This window comes from Lasiosphaeria miniovina (assembly GCF_030549165.1).
Source record: "Lasiosphaeria miniovina strain SMH2392-1A chromosome Unknown B0T26scaffold_2, whole genome shotgun sequence".
Lineage (NCBI taxonomy): Eukaryota > Fungi > Ascomycota > Sordariomycetes > Sordariales > Lasiosphaeriaceae > Lasiosphaeria > Lasiosphaeria miniovina.
Genome location: NW_026848221.1, coordinates 1,928,129 through 1,945,358, shown reverse-complemented (window position 1 = coordinate 1,945,358; position 17,230 = coordinate 1,928,129). Strand labels below are relative to the sequence as shown.

Sequence of the window (17,230 nt, the reverse complement as noted above, 5' to 3'; positions counted from 1 at the left end):
CACCTTCCTCGGCGTCAACTGCGGCCCTTGCAGTCAGTCGTCCCGAGACGTGGTGTTATATAATATATCCTACCATGACCAGGCAGCTCGCATCGTTGCAAGCCCAGCCGCGAGCCCAGCCATCATGTCAAACCTAAGGGCGCCGACGGCGCGACAGGCGCCTCAACCCAGCATTCTCCAGACGCTGCAGGCCACCGACATGATTGAGTCCAAGCCGGTGCTGCCCGCCGGTATGTTGATGTTTGTTTTGTCTACCGTCAGAAATAGAATCAATGCATGAACAGGATGCAGCATGCTAAACACACGTCGTCACTGCCACCAGAAATCCTCGTCGCCATCCTCGACTACCTCCCCGTCCCCGACCTCATGCGCTTCGCTCGCGCCTCTCGCCGCATGCGCGAGATGGTGTACGACGACACCCGGTGGGTTGCCCGCCTGCGGAACATGGGCTGTTGGGACGAGGCCGAAGCTCGCAGGCGCTTCGACGACGCCATGAAACGGCGACACGAGCTGGCCGCACATGCTGCTGCCGCGACGGCTACCACTCTCGCTCCCGGGGCGACAGCGACTGGCCCTACAGCTGTAGTAGGGGCGTTGCCGCCGCCGGTGAGTACTACCCTGTTCGATGCGTCTGTCGAAGAGGAGCGGCAGAAGCAGCTACAGCAGCGGCGGCAGAGGCAAATGTCCCAGGTTCGGGACGGGTTTGAAACCCTCCAGGTCAGCGGCGGACAGGCTGCCACGCCACCAAAGCTTCCAGTGCAGGCCCCAGTGTCGTCACAGAATGACCCGTCGAAAGACCTCGAGGCCCTGCTACAGGTCATCAAGAACGTCAAGAGCGTGAGGGGACACGCCCGGGAGGAATATGGCAAGATCTACGGCGCTCTTGGTCCCTTCTACTTTGACCTGGCAAAGGCGCGAACGCACACAGATCCCATTGTATTCCAGGTCTTCCGCGACCCCGAGAGCCAGGCGCGCATGCTGGCGAACTTGCGCCTCTTTGCCAAGAGCGACTGGTCCCAGGGCTGCACGCAGCGCGAGGAGAAGCTAGGCACCATGGTAACCATCTTCGAGAGCGCTGTTCTGCGCGAGTTTGAGCAGGGCTACGAGTTTTGGGATGTGGGTGGCCGCATGCGCAAATATGCCCACGTCCTCGACATATTAAATGGCGGCAACGCCGGCGTGGAGCTCTTCATCCACAAGCATCCAATATTCACAGACCGCGACGTGTTGGCGAACCCCATGGACTGCGTTAATCTCGCACCGGCCGACGCCATCAGCCTTGAGCCATCGCGGCGCTTCTTCGATGTCTTGGCCGTCAAGGTCAACGCGCAGGCGGCCATCATCGAGCGCATATTCCCCAGCCCAGGCCCCGTCTTTTCGGCCTTTGTAGAGAAGGTCAGGGAGGACATTGTTGCTGAGTACACGACACCCCTGTTCGACGAGACGCACGAGCGGAGCATCCCCTCTTACCTGAAGGCTGTGTCGGGTCTCTTCGAGCAGACCCTGCAGTTCTTCAGGGCCCTAACACCTCCGAAAGATACGAACGCGCCACAGAAACAGGCGGCTAAGGAGTTTGCACTAAAGCTGTTTGAGCCGCATCTCGATCTGTACCTGCAGGACGAGCTAGACTATTTTACCAAGGAGACCGAGCACAAAGTGGGTGAGTGGGAGAAGAAACTCTCGGCACAGGATACCAGCGTCGAGTCGTTTTACATGGCGAGCTTCAACAACCGTCAGGCGGACAAGAAAGACTTCTTGACGTCGTTCAAAAAGGTCGTCATGATGCCTATCTCGGTTCTGCCGACCAGCCTCAGCCTCCCGGGGCTGCCGATGGGATCCCCGTTTGCAAGCTCTAAGCCAACGATAGTCACGAATGGGGTGGCTGTAAGTCCCCAACCGTCGCGCCCACATTCTCCCAGCCCCTCGTCTTTAGCATCGACCGGAACTGTCGACCAGAGTAGCAGTCCCCTACCCGGCGGCAAGGCACCGACAGACGAGCTGGCAGCAAAGGCAGCACTAATGACATCGAGGCTGGAGGGCATCAAGTCGCTTTTCAGCATCGAGGTGGCGCTGAGCCTCGTGCACAGCGCCAAGGCGAGTCTCGGGCGCGTCGCCGTCTTTATCCAGCTTGGCGGGCAGGCGGGCGGCGAGGCACGCGAGCAGTGCGAGGCCATCTTCGTAACGCTGCTACGCATCTTGGGCGGCCGCCACGTCAAACCCGGCTTCGACAAGGCCGTGACCCACCTCTCGCAGTACAACCCGCGCGAGGTCAGCCAGCACGACAAGGGCGGCGTAGCCCCCCTCGTAACCTTTATAGAGCTTGTCAACGTCGGCGACCTGATCTCGCAGATGATTGATGTTTTCTACGAGCAGCAGCTAGCCGGGCCCAAGATCGCAGACCGCAATGACTTTCTGGACCCGGCCGGCCTGGCCAAGAAGAAGTTTGAGCAAATGCTCGACGAGAGCGTTGCCGCTGGCCTTAACAAGGGCATCGATGTGCTCATGGACGAGGTTGAGTATATTTGCGCCACGACCCAGCTGCCGACGGACTATAACCCGGGCGCTTCCTCGGAGCCGTCATCGGCAGGCGGCGGCGCGACAGCTACGGAAAAAGAAGGCAAGGCGGCGACGCCACGTCTGCAGTCGTCATTTGGGGGAGGGGCCGCAGACTTCGACATTGGGCCTACGGCGACGGCGCAGCGCGTGCGCGACCTAGTGGCGTCGCACACTAACATGCTCGTCGGCAGCACCGATAAGTCGATGCTGGACGTGTTCAACGGCGAGGTGGGGCTGCGGCTGTTCGGCGCCGTGTGCAAGCACCTCAAGCGCCAGCGCATCAGCACCGAGGGCGCCATCAAGCTCATCGCCGACATGAACCTGCACTTTGAGTACATCCGCACGCTCAAGAACAACGACCTGCTCGCCTACTTCCGCGCCCTCCGCGAGCTCTCCCAGATCTACCTCATCGACGCCCGCCACGCAAAGGAGATGGCCACCATCATCGCCGACGGCGACCGCTTCGGCGGCATCTTCCGCGCCGAGGAGGTCTACGAGTACGCCGAGCGCCGCTCCGACTGGTACCAGGTCCGTAAGGACGTCGAGCGCGCCATGTACGGCCGCGATTGTGTGGTTATGTGAGCCTTAAAAGTAAGATGAGAAGGGCTGGCTGGCTGGCTGGGCTGGGTTCTCCTTGACTAGTTATCTACACACACAGGAGATACGAGATGGGAGACAAAAGGTGATGCAACCCTTAAATTTAGTTGATGTAGCTGATAATGGTGAGCGACTTATGACCAAGGTGTGTTCTTTTTTATATTTTCCTTTTGACAATTAGGGACGGACGGAAATATGGAAATCATCTGGTTTTCTTTCCCGTTTCTTTGTAACCTTTTCTTCTCATCCCATATTCCCCAAATTCATAGATAAATAAATACATAAATAAACAAATGAGGGTTGGGCTATATACGGATATACACGCACCTCTATGTAAAGTGATGCGAGGGGATGCGAGGCGGTTCTGGTGCAATCTGATATGGGGGGAATTCTCATGATCTTGTGATGGCGGATGGGCGTTAACGGAAAGGAGTGAAGGGGGGGAAATGAGTCGCAAATAACGATTGTTGTCTATCAGGCACCTTAGCCATCAGAGCCCTCAACGTTGAAAATTTCAAGGCGGGTACTTTTGCCTACAACCCTCCCCCCCCATTCTTCAAGTACTCAAGTACTCGCGTTCATACACATTCATGGATTGGGTTATATACGAGCTGCGTGTACGACCTGTGGCTTATGCTGGGTATTATTTTTTATTTTAAACCCCTCCCTCCGAGTAAAGTGCATATTTTCCGTGGATATCCCGCCGGCCTCCCATCCAGTCCCCAACGCCAGTTCAATGCAGAGATAAGAAAGAGAAACACACTGCCTTCGGATGTAAATACCGTTCGTCGGCTTGTACCTACCTGACATACATTGTTGTTAAGAAAAAAAACATGAACTCCGCCTACCGCTTGACGAAGAGGCAGAAGAAGAAAAAAGGGTCTATCTCGCAGCGCCAAAATCCAGCTTCCGCGCGACCTTTGTGCCGCGGGCGCCGTCGTCAACGACGCCGTTCCGGCGGCTGAGGTCGACGGCAGCCTTCTCCTCTCCGCCGGCCGACTTGCGCGGTAGGTCCTCGTTGCGGGTGGGGCGCGGGTCTGTGCGCCACCACCTGTGCTCGAGCATCTCGCGGGCCGTGATGCGGTTCTTGGGATCGAGGGCGAGAGTGCGGACGAGCAGGTCGACGCCGTCGGAGCCGGCGCCGCCGAAGCGCGACATGTAGGCGTCCTTGCCCCAGACGGGCACGACCTCGCTGGGGACGGTATACTCCTTAAGCTGGGTCACGCCGGGCCAGTTGTCCTCGGTGGGGGTGCCGATCTGGCGACAGATGAGGTTGATCTGGTCGACCTCGGTGTTGCCGGGCAGGAAGGGGGCGCGCAGCACGAGCTCGGCGAAGACGAGGCCGACGGACCAAATGTCGACGGCGCCCGAGTAGTGGCGCGCGCCGAACAGCAGCTCGGGCGGCCGGTACCAGCGCGTGATGACGTTGGCCGTCATGCGGGTGCCGGGGTCGGCGAAGCTGCGGGCCAGACCGAAATCGGCCAGCTTGACCTCGCCGTTGGCGGCGATGAGCAAGTTGTTGGGCTTGATGTCGCGGTGCAGCACGAAGTTGTCATGGCAGAACCACACGGCGCGCGTCAGCATGCCCATCCAGGCCTTCATGTCGGCGGTACCGTAGCGCACGCGGTCGACGTCGCGGATCAGCATCTCGAGGTCGCCCAGGGGCAGGTACTCGAGCACGAGGTTGAGGTTCTGGTCCTTGCTGCTGAAGACAGACAGCAGGCTGATGATGTTGGGGTGGCCGAGCAGCTCCTGCAGGTGCTTGAGCTCACGCACGGCGTCGGGCGCCAGGCCGTCCTTGTACTCCTTCTGGACCTTGATCTTCTTGATGGCGACCAGCACGCCGGCGTCGTGCCGCGCGTGGCCCAGGTAGACGTTGGCGTATGTGCCCTCGCCGAGCTTCTTGCCCTTGACGTACTTGCGCTTCTCCTGCTCGTTCATCTGCTCCACCAGGTCCATTGTCATGGGCAGTCCATCGCGAGGTATGCCTCCTCCTCCCCCGCCACCATTTGCGGTTCCGGCCATGGCGTGTCGATGACTACTGTCTGACGGAAACGACGAGGGCGACGGCGCGAGGTTCGCTGTTCTCAGCCCTGCAGAAAGTCGGAAACACTAGCGCGGGTTGGTGGGTGTGCTGCCACCAGTGGGGGGTGCCTCTTTGCAAGAATGGAGAAAAGAAATGCCCTGAGGGGATGAATTGGTTGATCGATTTGATTTGGCACCGAGCCAAGCTCACTGCGGATCAGCGCCAGGGGTCTTCAATGGCAACAAAGCCCCGCTAAGAAATGCAGGGATTTCCGTTTACAATTTGCACTAAGCCCGAGAGTCCACGCCGCCACGGACACCCCACTGGCCCAGATGCCCCACAGCGTACACACCCAGCGGCACCGCGCGCCACAAGTCTGACGTCACTGGACACGCAAAAGCTTGGTCTTGCAATTGGATCGGAGTCCTGAACAAACATCATCAGTAAGGGCACACGGTATCTATCACGTCCTGTCGGGGGGCTCGGCTTTCCGAGCCCCTAACGGCCGGCAGCTTTCTCTTTCCGCCTTATTAGGACCTGTTGGTGCCACGCAGCACCAGATAGATGGTTGTGTCTGTCTCCTCGCTCGCTTCTTTTCTCTGCCGTCGTTCCTCGACGTCTTCCGCACTTTCGATTGCCTTCAAGTTGTGCTAGCTAGCGTCTTTTGAATCACGGTGACACCACCACACTAGTAGAGCCGCCCGAGATTGCTGGCACCGCCAAACACCACAAGTACAGTACCACCACTAGCGCACCATTTCCGTCCCAACATCTGTGGTCCCTCCCACCTCCAGGTCCCTACCCTCTTCGCCCTCCCGTTCGTCCCAACCGGCTGCAGGTTCACTTATAGAGTTTGGACTTGCATCCTCTCGTGCCAAGGCCGCCTGCTCTTGTTTTGTTCCCTCCCTCAGATTGGTGTGCTGTTTCACGTGGCGCGCACGTCAACAAAGGGGAAGGGGGAAAAAGGAAAAAGAAAAAGAAAACCAAAGGTCAATTGAGAAAAGGGCAGGTTCACATCGAGAGGACAACAAGAATCGAGAAAATGATGCGCATCTCATATTGGGTTTGTCTCTCTGTTTTGTTCCGAGATACAAATACCAATACTAAACAAACAAACCCTAGGTTTTCCCCATCCTCGCGGGCGTCATATGGCTTGGCACCCTGCTGGGGCTGCTGCTGTTCTGGGTTGTTGACGACCACAAAATCCACTACGCGTCCGAGGCCGACTCGCAGAGCATCGCCTACATCAGCGACGTCGGCGCGTCACGCCTCAAGCCGCTTTTCATTACCGGCTGCGTCCTCACGACCTTGTTTCTCGACATCTCGTTTGGCGCAGACCGCTGGCTGCGGCACAAGGGCAGACTGGTGCCCAACACGACCACTGGCGAGAAGGTGCTCTCAGGTCTGACCATCGTCTTCGCCATCATCGGCACTGCCGGCCTGATCCTGCTGTCCATCTTCGACACGCTGAGATACCCGCGCCTCCACGATGTCTTTCTGCTCCTTTTCATCGCCGGCTACGTGTTGTCTGCCATCTTCATCTGCTGGGAATACCAACGCTTGGGTATTCGTACGTTTACAGCCAACCCTCTTTCGCTTTCTTTCCGGGGCCGTATCATGCGTGTCGTGCTAACTTGACACCAAAGGCTACCGCGAGCACCGCGTCCTCCGCATCTCGTTCTGGATCAAGCTCTCCTTCGTTGTGATCGAGATCCTGCTGGCCATCGCCTTTGTTGCCTGCACCTTTACCGGCAACTACAACCCCGGCGCCGTGTTCGAGTGGATTATCGCCTTCATCTTCTCCTTCTACGTCTTCTCGTTCTACGTCGACCTGTATCCGGCCGTCCACACAAAGAACGGCGCAACGCACGGCGGCTACCGCACCTCGGCCGCCGCCAAGTCCCGGTACGATACCAACCGCCCGCAGCAAAGCCCGCATCAGCGGCAGCAGGACGTGGACATGGAGGAGGGCTTCTCGGCCAGCGACCGCAACCTGACCACGTCGACGAACTCAACACCGACCCATCACCACCACCACCACCACGGCGCCGCGGCTACCGCGGCTACCACGGCCACCACCCCTACGCGAGGCGTCCCGAATAACTTTTAGGGTAATTATAGGATAGATGCCTCGCTGCGGAACGCGAGGCCGGCGCCGCCTTCGCCCCCTCTTCCTCCCGATGTAGCTGCCGACACAGCGGGTAGTTTTGCCTACCGGCTGCACTTGGACGAATGAACGAATGAGCGAATGACACAGAAGTCATGTTGCGGTGGATATAGACCTGAAAGAGAGTTCTAGGCACCCCTTTGTGCCTTTTTTGTTTTGAGACGAGGCAGTCTGGTAATTGGATGGGCGTGAGTAGGTACATACCACTAACCACAATCACGTCCGCTGCCACCCTTTTTCTTGCTTCGGACACGCATTACGCATTGGCATAGGCGGCAACTACAATCGGCACTACATTACATTACATGGTTTTGTTTTGGGTCTGGGTTTGGGTCTGGCGCGGGTTTATTTGGGTAGGGGATTGGGTTGTCTTTTTGGCAAGGCGTCTGGTTAGGTAAGGAAGGTAGGGTAGCAAACAAACTTCATGTACCACCTATTAGTGTTAGCTTTTAACTTTTATTATATTTTTCTCAGGTTCGTGTACAGAAATTGTGTGCTCGATTGTCACGGAAGTAGGAGCATGGAATATGGCAGCGCATCGGGACAGATCCAAACATAAGTCTCCGTAAATGGAAGTGGAGGCCGACATCTGTGCTATATGTAATTACAGGAAGGGTTACTTGCTGCCTTGGCACTCTTCGGGGGGCTTTTTTTTTTTGGTAATTATTGTAAAGTTTCTCATCTTTTCCTCAGACGTGCCGTTCTCAGTTTGTTTCTCTGGTGATGGTAATTAACCAAGTGTCTCTGATTCACCTTAAGAGGCGACTTAAATCAGATGCAAATAGATAATATTTACAGTCCAATCACCGAATGTTTGTCAGGGTGGTACCTAGATACTTACAGACGGGAGAGTAAAGACCAGAGCAAGCACGCCGGCTAGGAAAGCCTTTGATACCTTAGGTATTTCTGGGATAGCGAAAGGCCTTCAAGATTCTCTCTATAACAGGGACCTTAATAACGACTACCTCCCTCAACGAAAAACCTTTAGGGCGAGCCTTGAGTTAATAAGGTCTTTCAAGTATTGGGAAACTCCCCCACTAATAAACATTCAGGGATTGGATTGTACGTATTAGAGAATCACTTTTTAAACAGAAAACAATTTGGGTCAAGAGCAAAAGTAAGCGGGCTCTCGAGCACTCAGCACAGAGAGCGTTTTGGTTGCTCTCCTGTTCAGGCAAAGTCTTATCCTGCAAACCCAACCTAACTATTGACACGTAAACAGTGCAAGTGGCCGGGTTGGATAGGAGGACATGGGTTAGTTGCTGTGATGCAACCATGCAGTCTCCGCAACTCAACCGAATGAAAAATAGAGAGAGAGCCTGGACCGGGTTTCAGCTTGTGCTTGTCGAGGCGCCTAGTCTGCATGTGTTGTTGTGCAGCATACTAGCGGTTTTCGGGATATCCCAAAACGACAAGGAATCAGACCTCACTTACAATCGAAAGCAAGGAGAACAGCGGAATCGGAGCAAGAAATATAAATTTTCATGGTCCGGGCCAGAGCTTGAGCTGGCATATATAATCTGCGTGAAGAAGCCCCAGAGGCTCTCTCATCTTTTCTTCATCTCCTCATCATCTCGTCTCATCTCAGGCCAAGCACTTCACTTCACTTCGTCTACTGTCTTTAGAACACACAAGACTCGATCAAAGGTAAAGAGAAGCACCCCCCCTCCCCCAACCATGCCTGTATCTTAAACATCATTCCCATCCAGACATCCATACATCATGCCCGACCCCACAGACCCGCCCGCTCCTGCTCCCCCTCCCCAGGACCCTATCATGCGATGCACGTCTCCCGACAACTTCAAGGAGGGAGAAGTCATCATCGCCGGCAAGCCCTGGGACCAGACCGAGACCACTCTGTACGATACTGGCAGCGGCAGCGGTAAAAAGGACGAGGCTCCTCCCACTCCTGCGGACGCTGCCGCCGTTGAGGAGACTAAGGAGGGGTCAAAATAGCCAGCCAGCCAGTCTTTTGAGGAACGGATGGTAGTAGTTTTCTGAGTGAGTGTTGAGAAGTTTGGGGGGGGGGGGGTTCGAGGCGAGTGAACTGGTTGTGAGGCGGTGGTAAGGGGGGGCTTTGGGGGGGATGCGTGAACGGATGACATGTTCTGGCTTGGTGGTAGGCATGTTAGCTTGTGTAGGTAGCTGGGCCGCGGGTTAGATACTTCTTCTGCTCGCCCGAGGACAGATAGACGTCGAGGTAGGACAAAGTACCGCTTCACTAAATTGAGCTCTGCATTCTTTTCTGACCTTGAGGTTCTCAACACTTGCTCTGGTTTTCGAATTTGCTTAGTGATGTTTGTCTGTCTTACTCTCTTGATTCGTGCAGCTACTTGACCGCCGTCGTAAAGAATTTACACAGCCGCAGACGAAGTGAGTATTGAGAGCCTGAGTCCTGAGACGTGAAAAACAAACAGGCGAAATAACTACCTGGACAAGTTCTTATCGAGTCTCTTCAAACAAAGGCGGTACGCGAGATAAAGTATGTCAGCCGTTTGACGAGAAAACCACAACCCTACCATTAACCCGATCTTGGCTCGTTTCTCTCCTCGTAAAAGACCAGCATTCTCACTTCAATGCTCTCTCGCAAATGGTCGGCCTCGCTCGCGTCAGGATGCGGAAACGAAGCGTGCGGGACGCCTTTATATTATATAAAACATCAATCAGTTTCTTATCAACACATACGATTGACGTCTAGGGATTCGAAAAATGCCATACCTGTCGTGCCGTTCGAGTCGGCCTGCATGAACACCCACGTCTCTGTCGGCATCTGGTCTCGGACGTAGCACCAGCGCTGCGTTGGCGCGTGGTGGACCGAGGCCGTCTCGGACACGCCCTCGGGCGCAACGAGGTCGCATATCTTCAGGTCCGTCTCGGGGTCCACAGACCGGAGATCGCACAGGGCCAGCGGCCAGTCGCGCGCCGGTCCCCTCAGTGGTTTCCAGGCACTTTGTTTGTGAATGTGTTATTAGTATGGTTACATTTCAGAATGTGTGTAGGAGGAGGGAACATACTTGACAAACTGGCAGCGGACGTTGGAAACCTTTTCAGCATCGGCCTTGTTCAGAACGTGCCTGAGCCGCGCTATGTCGCCCGGCGTTGCGTCTGGACTCTCTGCTGGTCAGGGTCTGTTCGGCAACTACCTAGGTAGGTACTCGTCGCAGCAAAACATACCAATATGGGCAAGGCACGATGGTTGCCTGTAGTTGTAGGGGCCGCCACTGCTGACGGGAAAGGCCTGGTCTCGTTTGCGCAGCTGCAGCAAAACCTATGAGAATCCCGCAGCGAAGAGGAGGAACAAACAAACAGATGGCATACACTGTAGTCGAAGATCTGCACCCGACTGGCATTGAGCTTGGCCTTGATAGCATCAGCGAGCTGGGGCAGAAACGTGCCCACGACCTTGTTTCGCTCGTTGAAGTCCTTCGCGGCGAGTTTAGTGTCCATGTCGAGGAGGAAGAAGCCGGTAGTGCCGAAGGAGCACTCCTGGCCGCGGACATCGTGGATCTGGACGCCCTCGACCTTCTCGAGCAGCATGTTTGTCCGCGGCACTTCGGCCGTCGGCTTCTGTCGTCTGAGTTCATAGATGCGCTCAACGTCGTACTTGGGATCCTTCTTCAGGAAGTACATCCACGACTCGACGACAGCACCAGTGGCGGCCATGTTGTTCTGAGACTAGGGCGCAGTTCTGCGTGCAGTTTGGAGGACCAAGTCAATGCCGACATTTTGTCTCGACTCAATGGGAGCAGCAGCGGTCTGAGAAGAGAGGCAGGTTCGCAAACACAAAAGCGAGAGCGGAGGAAGACTCAACGGGGGTCGATGGCAGGCAAGGGCAGTGGCAGGACATGTATTGAATGGAACCGTGACTATTGGTTCTCTGCATTAGCTTCCAGTCTGCTGCGAGCTGAGATTTAGCGACAGCTGAGCATTAGCGGCGCGGAAGCAAGTGCCTTACATGTACATATGTACATGTTCATACTAGGCTGAAGAAACCTAAGGTAGGTAGGTAATTGACCAATCAGCTGTTGCGACGTCTGTTAGCCAGAGAATATCGCGACATTCCCCCATGTCAGAGTCGGGTTTCCCTTATTGGCGAAGGTTGACACTTTGAAAACGGAAATGGTATTATTGAGTAAAATTGTATCTATCGATTGACGAGGCGACTGACTGCTGGTTGAGCGGTTGCCTCATGTAAACTGAAAGCTGCTGTGTTCTATGTGTATGGGCCGGCCTTAGAAGAAAAAGAGGCTATACTTGGAAACGCAACCGAGTTCTTCGTATCGCAGCCCTCTTCTCTATAATCTAACTTTGTTCTATATTGGGGCTATCTATCGGTATCCAGTAACTGAAGTCAGTAGATACGCTATATTTAGGAATGTGAGATTCAGAAACAAACTAAAAGAGGGGAGACTGCCCGATTATACACGGTGTCTTGGCAATGGGAAGGCTGCGTAGTGAATTGTCTGGCTGTGTACCTCGCCCACCTTACGAAAAAGAGGGCAAAACAGCAGAGTCACATCTACATCATGGGGGATGCGAACATCATGGCGGCCCGCCTGGAATATGCCCGGAGATTCAGCGTCCCACCCGGAACGTTCGCCTTCCCAACCGAGCAGGACATGGGCGCCGACCAGCGCCAGGCAACATGGTCCCTCATCCGCCTAACCGAAGTGGGCGGCGGCGGCCCGTCAGCTCCACGACGCGTGCCGTTGTCTCCCGGAACACTTCGACGAAATAGCACGGCTGTCAGATGGCGGCGACTGTGATAACTACTACGTCCACCTCGAAAACGCGCAGACGCTCCCTTCGCCAAGCGAGACGTGCATCGTCTGTGCCCTGTTCGCCTTCGTGGCCGGGCGAACCTAGGCAACACGGACAAGCAGGGGATACGAGTTGGGCGAGGATTCCCTCTTGCCTAGCTCGCTTCGGCTCAAAGCCGTGCTCGAGTCGGCGAATGGCCGGCAGGAGGGGTAAGGCGGTGGAGCGAAGCGACCGGGCATCGTGGCGCTGGAGCTCTGGCTCCCCTGGGCGTTCAAGCAGGCGCGCGTATCCGTCGGCTGGGGCAATTTGCCGGGTATTAGGCATTGGCACGAAGGCTCCGACCCCATCTTGCTAGTAGCCCCGCCCCGTGGGCATGATGGCAATATATCACCTCGCGGCGCAACGACAGAAACGAAACGCGAAGAAGCTGACGAGGTGACCGCAGCCTCGGCAGAGTGCGACCGTCTTGTCGTCACCGGGCGCCTGCCGTTCGACCAGTCCAACTGCCGCGACGTGTTCAGCCATCTGCGATCTTGTCTCGCTGGCTGCGAGGCTGACTATGGCGAGACGTGCAACGTGCTCGTTTCGGGCGAGCGGCTTGACCCGGACTCGGATCACGTTTTGCCTACCAGAGTGGTGCGAATAGACGACGAGCAAGCGACTGCGGCCCCCCCTTACTCTACTTAAAAGAGACACGGGGGCGGCGGGGCAAGTACGCGGCTCTGAGCCATTGCTGGGGCAGCCCCGGACAGCAGCCTTTCACCACGACGGCGGACAACCTCGCCAGCCGCCAGAGCGGCATCGACTTCCAGCATCTGCCGCCCACTTTTCGAGACGCCGTCATCGTTGCGAGCGAACTTGGCGTCCAGAACCTGTGGATCGACTCCCTCTGCATCATCCAAGACGACGCCGACGACTGGGCGAGGGAATCGATTCGGATGGCGGCCGTCTACGGTAAAGCCCACGTCACCATCGCGGCATCCCACGCCCGCAACTCGAGCTACGAGCTCTTTCTCCCTCACCCCCAGTCAGACCACTTGATTCAAGTCCGCCTGACAGCCTTGCCCCCCCCCCCCCAACAAGCCCGCCGGTGGCGGCGACAGCGATGTAATTCTGACAGCGGGCGGGTTCGAGTAGATAATCCGGTGTTCCCCCGCCGACGGATCGCTGCGTCAACGGGCGTGGTGCTTCCGAGAAATGGTGCTCTCGCGACGCATCCTGTGGTTTACCGACGGAGAGGTCATCTGGCATTGTCGCACATCGGGCGTCTCGGAGACGCGGGTCCCGCCCCGTTTCATGGTCAAGGACTAGTCAACCGGCGTAGATAATTGGCTGGCCGTGGTGGCCGAGTACTCGCAACGCCAGGTGACGTATCAAAAGGACTGGCTGGTGGCCATTCACGGCCTTGTCGATGCCGTCCAGCAGCGAAGGCCTGACCACGAGTACAAGTTCGGCACGTGGATTGGCCCCGAGCTCCTCACTTTGGTTGCGGGCATAGACCTCTGGCACCGAGACTGGATCCACCAGCTTCTGTGGTATCGCAGCGGCTGGAAGAGGTTGTTGGACCGGACAGGCTCGACTCCAACGCCGTTGCCGAGTTGGACGTGGGCGCCCCGGTTGGGCAAGGTCACGTACCTACTCCATCCCAGCCCCGAAGTTGGGCTACGCCGGGAGACGGTCACGGCGCGTCGGGGGGTACTCCGTTACCACGAACCGGGGGTGCTCCGCAAATCTCAAGCATTTGCATGCCCTTCTGGTGGTCTACCGCATATCGCTAGGGCACGACATCATGGCCGAACCAAACATCTAGATCATCGGCCGACCCCGTCGAGGACCAAAGGGGCTGGTGTGCGGGTGGGTCTCGCTCGACAAACCGCTTGCCACTACCTCCTCTGGGCCTTTCCCGTCGTGACTTGGACAAGGGCTAAGAACAAGGAGATCTTGCTCCACTAGGTCCTGCTCTTGGCTATGGTGGACCCCGAACGGAACCACGACGAACATTGCCTTTTTCGTTTCGGGGAAGCGCAGATGCTGGATGAGGACAAAGTGAAGGAGGCTCATTCGGGAATCTTCGGCGTTGGCCTACTAGAGGCGGGTGCGGGGTGGTTTATTGAGGGGGATGACTCTCCTGTGGGGAAGATCAGTATCGTTTGAAAGGCTGCCAGCTAGGCACCTCAACAGGGAGTCGGGAGCATCCCGGTTTTTTACCTTATTTATAAAGCGGGATAGGTATCAGGCTAGATGGTATGTTCGCCTTCCCTACTAACTCCTAATTCTTCCCCAGCGGCATCAACACACAACGATAATTATACACGAAATATAGTACGTATAGTGGAGGCTCCGGCTAGTAAGTGAGCCGCTGCGTTGCTGCGTTGCAGCAGTAGCACGTTGCCTTTCCCTCAAAACTGTTACCTAGACGATACAATGGCTCTCAGTGGATTCGGAATTTCGCAGGCGGCGTCTGTTCATCCCCCCCCGAAACAATAGGCCAGCATCCGACTCGGCCAACTGGCCCGGACATCGGGGCACGGGTCTGGCCTGTAGTCTTGACTGTATACACCTAACCAGATTCTACTAAAGATGCGATGGCATGTTGAAGTGCAAAAACTTGGGCTGTATGGCCCATAATTCTCGTCTGGCCGGGTCAGACCCAACTGCAACCATCTTGGTAGAGGATACGGCGTGCGTGCTTCCAAAAGTCGCCGGTGAACTCGGGTATAAACCTGAGGATTTCAGTCTCCTAGAAACCGGCCGTAAAGCCTACCTTGGTCAATAGGGCTTTGCGACCTTTCTGAGCTCGCTCAGCCCCGTCTCGGGGTCCATGTACTCCTTCCAGTTGACTGGGTACATATTGTTGCCGGCCTCGCTCGTTGCCAGGATAACGCCCAGCTCGTTGCGTGCCGTCGAGAGGTAGAAGTTAGCCTGGTCGCCGAGCGAGATCTAGCCGCGGGCGTGTGAGCAATCAGCCACGGCATTCATTTGACACAATAGTTAGACAGACAGGACCCGACTCACCACTTCGGCGCGGACAATGTCTCCCGGGCGGAAGCTCTCGTAGATCTTGACCTTGTCCTTCTCGGTGGCGCGGACGTCCTGGACGCGGATGAGGCCCTGCCACTCGGCCTCGAGCACCGTGTCGCCGCAGATGAGGATGGCGACGACGGCCTGGCGCGGCGTGATGCGCGTCACGCGGCACAGCACCGTGTTGCCGACCTCGGGCAGCACCTCGCGCTTCTCCGACACGCCGGTCCGCGACACGGAGAGCGTGGGCAGCTCCGCCGGCGTCTGCGTCGGTACCGTGATCTTGGTCAGCCGCTTCGACGGCCCCGGCGGCTTGGCCGGCTGGCTGGCGTGCACGACGCCGAGCAGCGACGAGTACAGGTTCGAGTTGTGGATGTGCGTGCCTGGGCCGGGCTGGAACTTGGATGCCGGGCCCAACAGCTGGCCCGGAGTGGCGATTGACGTTGTGCCTGAGCTAGTCGCCATCTCCCTGGATTGTTTTGGGGTGATTAGCGGAAGCTGTCTGATTGGCGTCTACTTCTTGGAGACGTGGTGCGGTGCGGTTGTGAGGGCGTTGAAGAGGCGCAGATAAATGCGACGAACGGCTAACTGTGGTTCGGTTCCAAGCGTAGGTTTAGGAAAGAACGATTCCGTTGCTTCTGCCAAGCTTTGGTGGGGGGGCTCATACCCCTGTCAATCTGATCGCGGGGAGCCTGCAGACGCCACCCACCGCCCTCGCTAACGTATATTAGTAGTGTGGAGGCCCCAAGTACGAGTACGGACCCGAGGCTAGGGGTCTTGGGGTCTTTGGGTCGAGAGAAATCCGCCGTAAAGAATACGAGTACGCGTGAATCTGACGAGGAACAGCATCACCTCACCCCCAATTTGCTCTAGGTACCGCTAGGGCGTCCTCTCATTCATATAGCTGTCTCTCTCCAGCATTTTCTGGCGTTTTCTGTTTCTTCATTCTTTTATATCGATTTTTATCGCGCCAATTCCTCGCAATGGCGCCGAAGCAGTCGTCCGGAATGGGCGGCCTTCTCAAGCTGTTCGCCCTCATCGTCGGCATCCTGTCGCCCGTCGTGTATCTGCTTGAGAAGAACCTCGAGTCGTTCTACATCTTCGACCTCGACCATCTGTCGACCGTCTCTAAGCGCGGAATCGAGCTGTACGGCAACGACACCCGGGCCGTCGTCAAGCACATTGTCGACGAGCTCCATGGCACTGCCGACCTCCAGACCTACGTCAACCTCGACGAGGAGTGGGTGTTCAGCAATGCCGGCGGCGCCATGGGCGCCATGTACATCATCCATGCCAGTGCGTGCCCAACATGAGCGCGATTCGCTGTTACTAGTATCGTGCTTTGCTGATAAGTGAAACTTGGGACCATAGGCATTACCGAGTACCTAATCATCTTTGGTAAGGCCCCACCCCGTCTCAACAGCCCAATTTAACACAATATACACCAAACTCAAACTAACCAACAAATCTACAGGCACGGCCGTCGGCACCGAGGGTCACACGGGGCGGCACACGGCGGACGACTACTTCCACATCTTGACGGGGACGCAGACGGCGTACGTGCCGGGCTCGTACGAGGCTGAGGTGTACCCGCCGGGGAGCATCCACCACCTGCGGCGCGGCACCGTGAAGCAGTACAAGATGCCCGAGGGCTGCTTCGCGCTCGAGTACGCGCGCGGCTGGATCCCGCCCATGCTCTTCTTCGGGTTCGCCGACAGCCTCTCGAGCACGCTCGATTTCCCCACGCTGTGGCGAACCTCAGTCGTCACGGGCCGCGAGATGATCAGCAACCTGCTCAAGGGGAAGTTTTGAGTGAGAGACAGACACACAGAGACACATACACTCCCTCGCGTATTGAAGGTCTTTTTTTTGGGCTCCTTGCGATATCTAATTTTCTTTTATTTCGCGTTATAGGATCGGGGAAGGAAGGGCGGGCGTGGCCGCGTAATGTAATTACATACTCGTCCATTGGAAATCTTGGCAGCAATCTCAAATTTTTTTATGCCAAACAATCCAACAAGCAAACAAGAAGAGACCGCAGTTCAGAACGCCAATACCCGGCGTTGGCCATAGACGACAGCCCACCCCAGATCCTGCTCGCT

The 17,230-nt window shown here is 56.6% G+C and overlaps 8 protein-coding genes across 8 annotated transcripts; 5 read left to right on the top strand and 3 right to left on the bottom strand.

Moving 5' to 3' along the window:
* Window positions 1–124: 124 nt before the first annotated feature.
* Window positions 125–3,138, top strand: B0T26DRAFT_638952 (exocyst complex component Sec10-domain-containing protein; the record flags this gene model as incomplete). Its single annotated transcript, XM_060437091.1, has 2 exons — window positions 125–230; window positions 323–3,138. 2 exons carry the CDS (start codon window positions 125–127, stop codon window positions 3,136–3,138), a joined length of 2,922 nt encoding a protein of 973 aa, XP_060300137.1.
* An 897-nt stretch (window positions 3,139–4,035) lies between these two features.
* On the bottom strand, window positions 4,036–5,118 carry B0T26DRAFT_636306 (kinase-like domain-containing protein; the record flags this gene model as incomplete). The annotated part of the gene is made up of 1 exon (XM_060436817.1): window positions 4,036–5,118. The coding sequence occupies one exon, from the start codon at window positions 5,116–5,118 to the stop codon at window positions 4,036–4,038; it is 1,083 nt and encodes a 360-aa protein (XP_060300136.1).
* Window positions 5,119–6,221: 1,103 nt separating this feature from the next.
* B0T26DRAFT_629356 (Frag1/DRAM/Sfk1) lies at window positions 6,222–7,040 on the top strand (the record flags this gene model as incomplete). The annotated part of the gene is made up of 3 exons (XM_060436252.1): window positions 6,222–6,242; window positions 6,302–6,749; window positions 6,826–7,040. Coding segments are annotated over 3 exons (684 nt in total), but the record flags the coding sequence as incomplete, so codon positions are not given.
* A 1,902-nt stretch (window positions 7,041–8,942) lies between these two features.
* On the top strand, window positions 8,943–9,432 carry B0T26DRAFT_693823 (uncharacterized protein). Its single transcript, XM_060441212.1, has 2 exons — window positions 8,943–8,993; window positions 9,056–9,432. The coding sequence occupies exon 2, from the start codon at window positions 9,069–9,071 to the stop codon at window positions 9,300–9,302; it is 234 nt and encodes a 77-aa protein (XP_060300134.1). The 5' UTR covers window positions 8,943–8,993; window positions 9,056–9,068; the 3' UTR covers window positions 9,303–9,432.
* B0T26DRAFT_846732 (uncharacterized protein) lies at window positions 9,374–11,282 on the bottom strand. Its single transcript, XM_060447595.1, has 5 exons — window positions 10,665–11,282; window positions 10,521–10,602; window positions 10,361–10,451; window positions 10,065–10,294; window positions 9,374–9,986 (listed from the first exon to the last, which is right to left on the bottom strand). The coding sequence occupies exons 1-5, from the start codon at window positions 11,007–11,009 to the stop codon at window positions 9,868–9,870; spliced, it is 867 nt and encodes a 288-aa protein (XP_060300133.1). The 5' UTR covers window positions 11,010–11,282; the 3' UTR covers window positions 9,374–9,867.
* Window positions 11,283–12,811: 1,529 nt separating this feature from the next.
* Window positions 12,812–13,084, top strand: B0T26DRAFT_628897 (heterokaryon incompatibility; the record flags this gene model as incomplete). Its single annotated transcript, XM_060436235.1, has 1 exon — window positions 12,812–13,084. A coding segment is annotated over one exon (273 nt), but the record flags the coding sequence as incomplete, so codon positions are not given.
* A 1,792-nt stretch (window positions 13,085–14,876) lies between these two features.
* Window positions 14,877–15,593, bottom strand: B0T26DRAFT_747620 (uncharacterized protein; the record flags this gene model as incomplete). The annotated part of the gene is made up of 2 exons (XM_060444864.1): window positions 14,877–15,047; window positions 15,123–15,593. The coding sequence occupies 2 exons, from the start codon at window positions 15,591–15,593 to the stop codon at window positions 14,877–14,879; spliced, it is 642 nt and encodes a 213-aa protein (XP_060300131.1).
* Window positions 15,594–16,135: 542 nt separating this feature from the next.
* Window positions 16,136–16,940, top strand: B0T26DRAFT_638809 (C-8 sterol isomerase; the record flags this gene model as incomplete). The annotated part of the gene is made up of 3 exons (XM_060437079.1): window positions 16,136–16,424; window positions 16,500–16,526; window positions 16,603–16,940. The coding sequence occupies 3 exons, from the start codon at window positions 16,136–16,138 to the stop codon at window positions 16,938–16,940; spliced, it is 654 nt and encodes a 217-aa protein (XP_060300130.1).
* Window positions 16,941–17,230: the final 290 nt, after the last annotated feature.

Bases quoted from the DNA above. Each gene is read 5' to 3' on its own strand.
- B0T26DRAFT_693823 (XM_060441212.1), top strand. From the start codon at position 9,069: ATGCCCGACCCCACAGACCCGCCCGCTCCTGCTCCCCCTCCCCAGGAC.
- B0T26DRAFT_846732 (XM_060447595.1), bottom strand. From the start codon at position 11,009: ATGGCCGCCACTGGTGCTGTCGTCGAGTCGTGGATGTACTTCCTGAAG. The intron at 10,452-10,520 runs GTATGTTTTGCT...CAGAGAGTCCAG, and splicing joins ATCGTGCCTTGCCCATATTG to ACGCAACGCCGGGCGACATA. The intron at 9,987-10,064 runs GTATGGCATTTT...TATAATATAAAG, and splicing joins CGACTCGAACGGCACGACAG to GCGTCCCGCACGCTTCGTTT.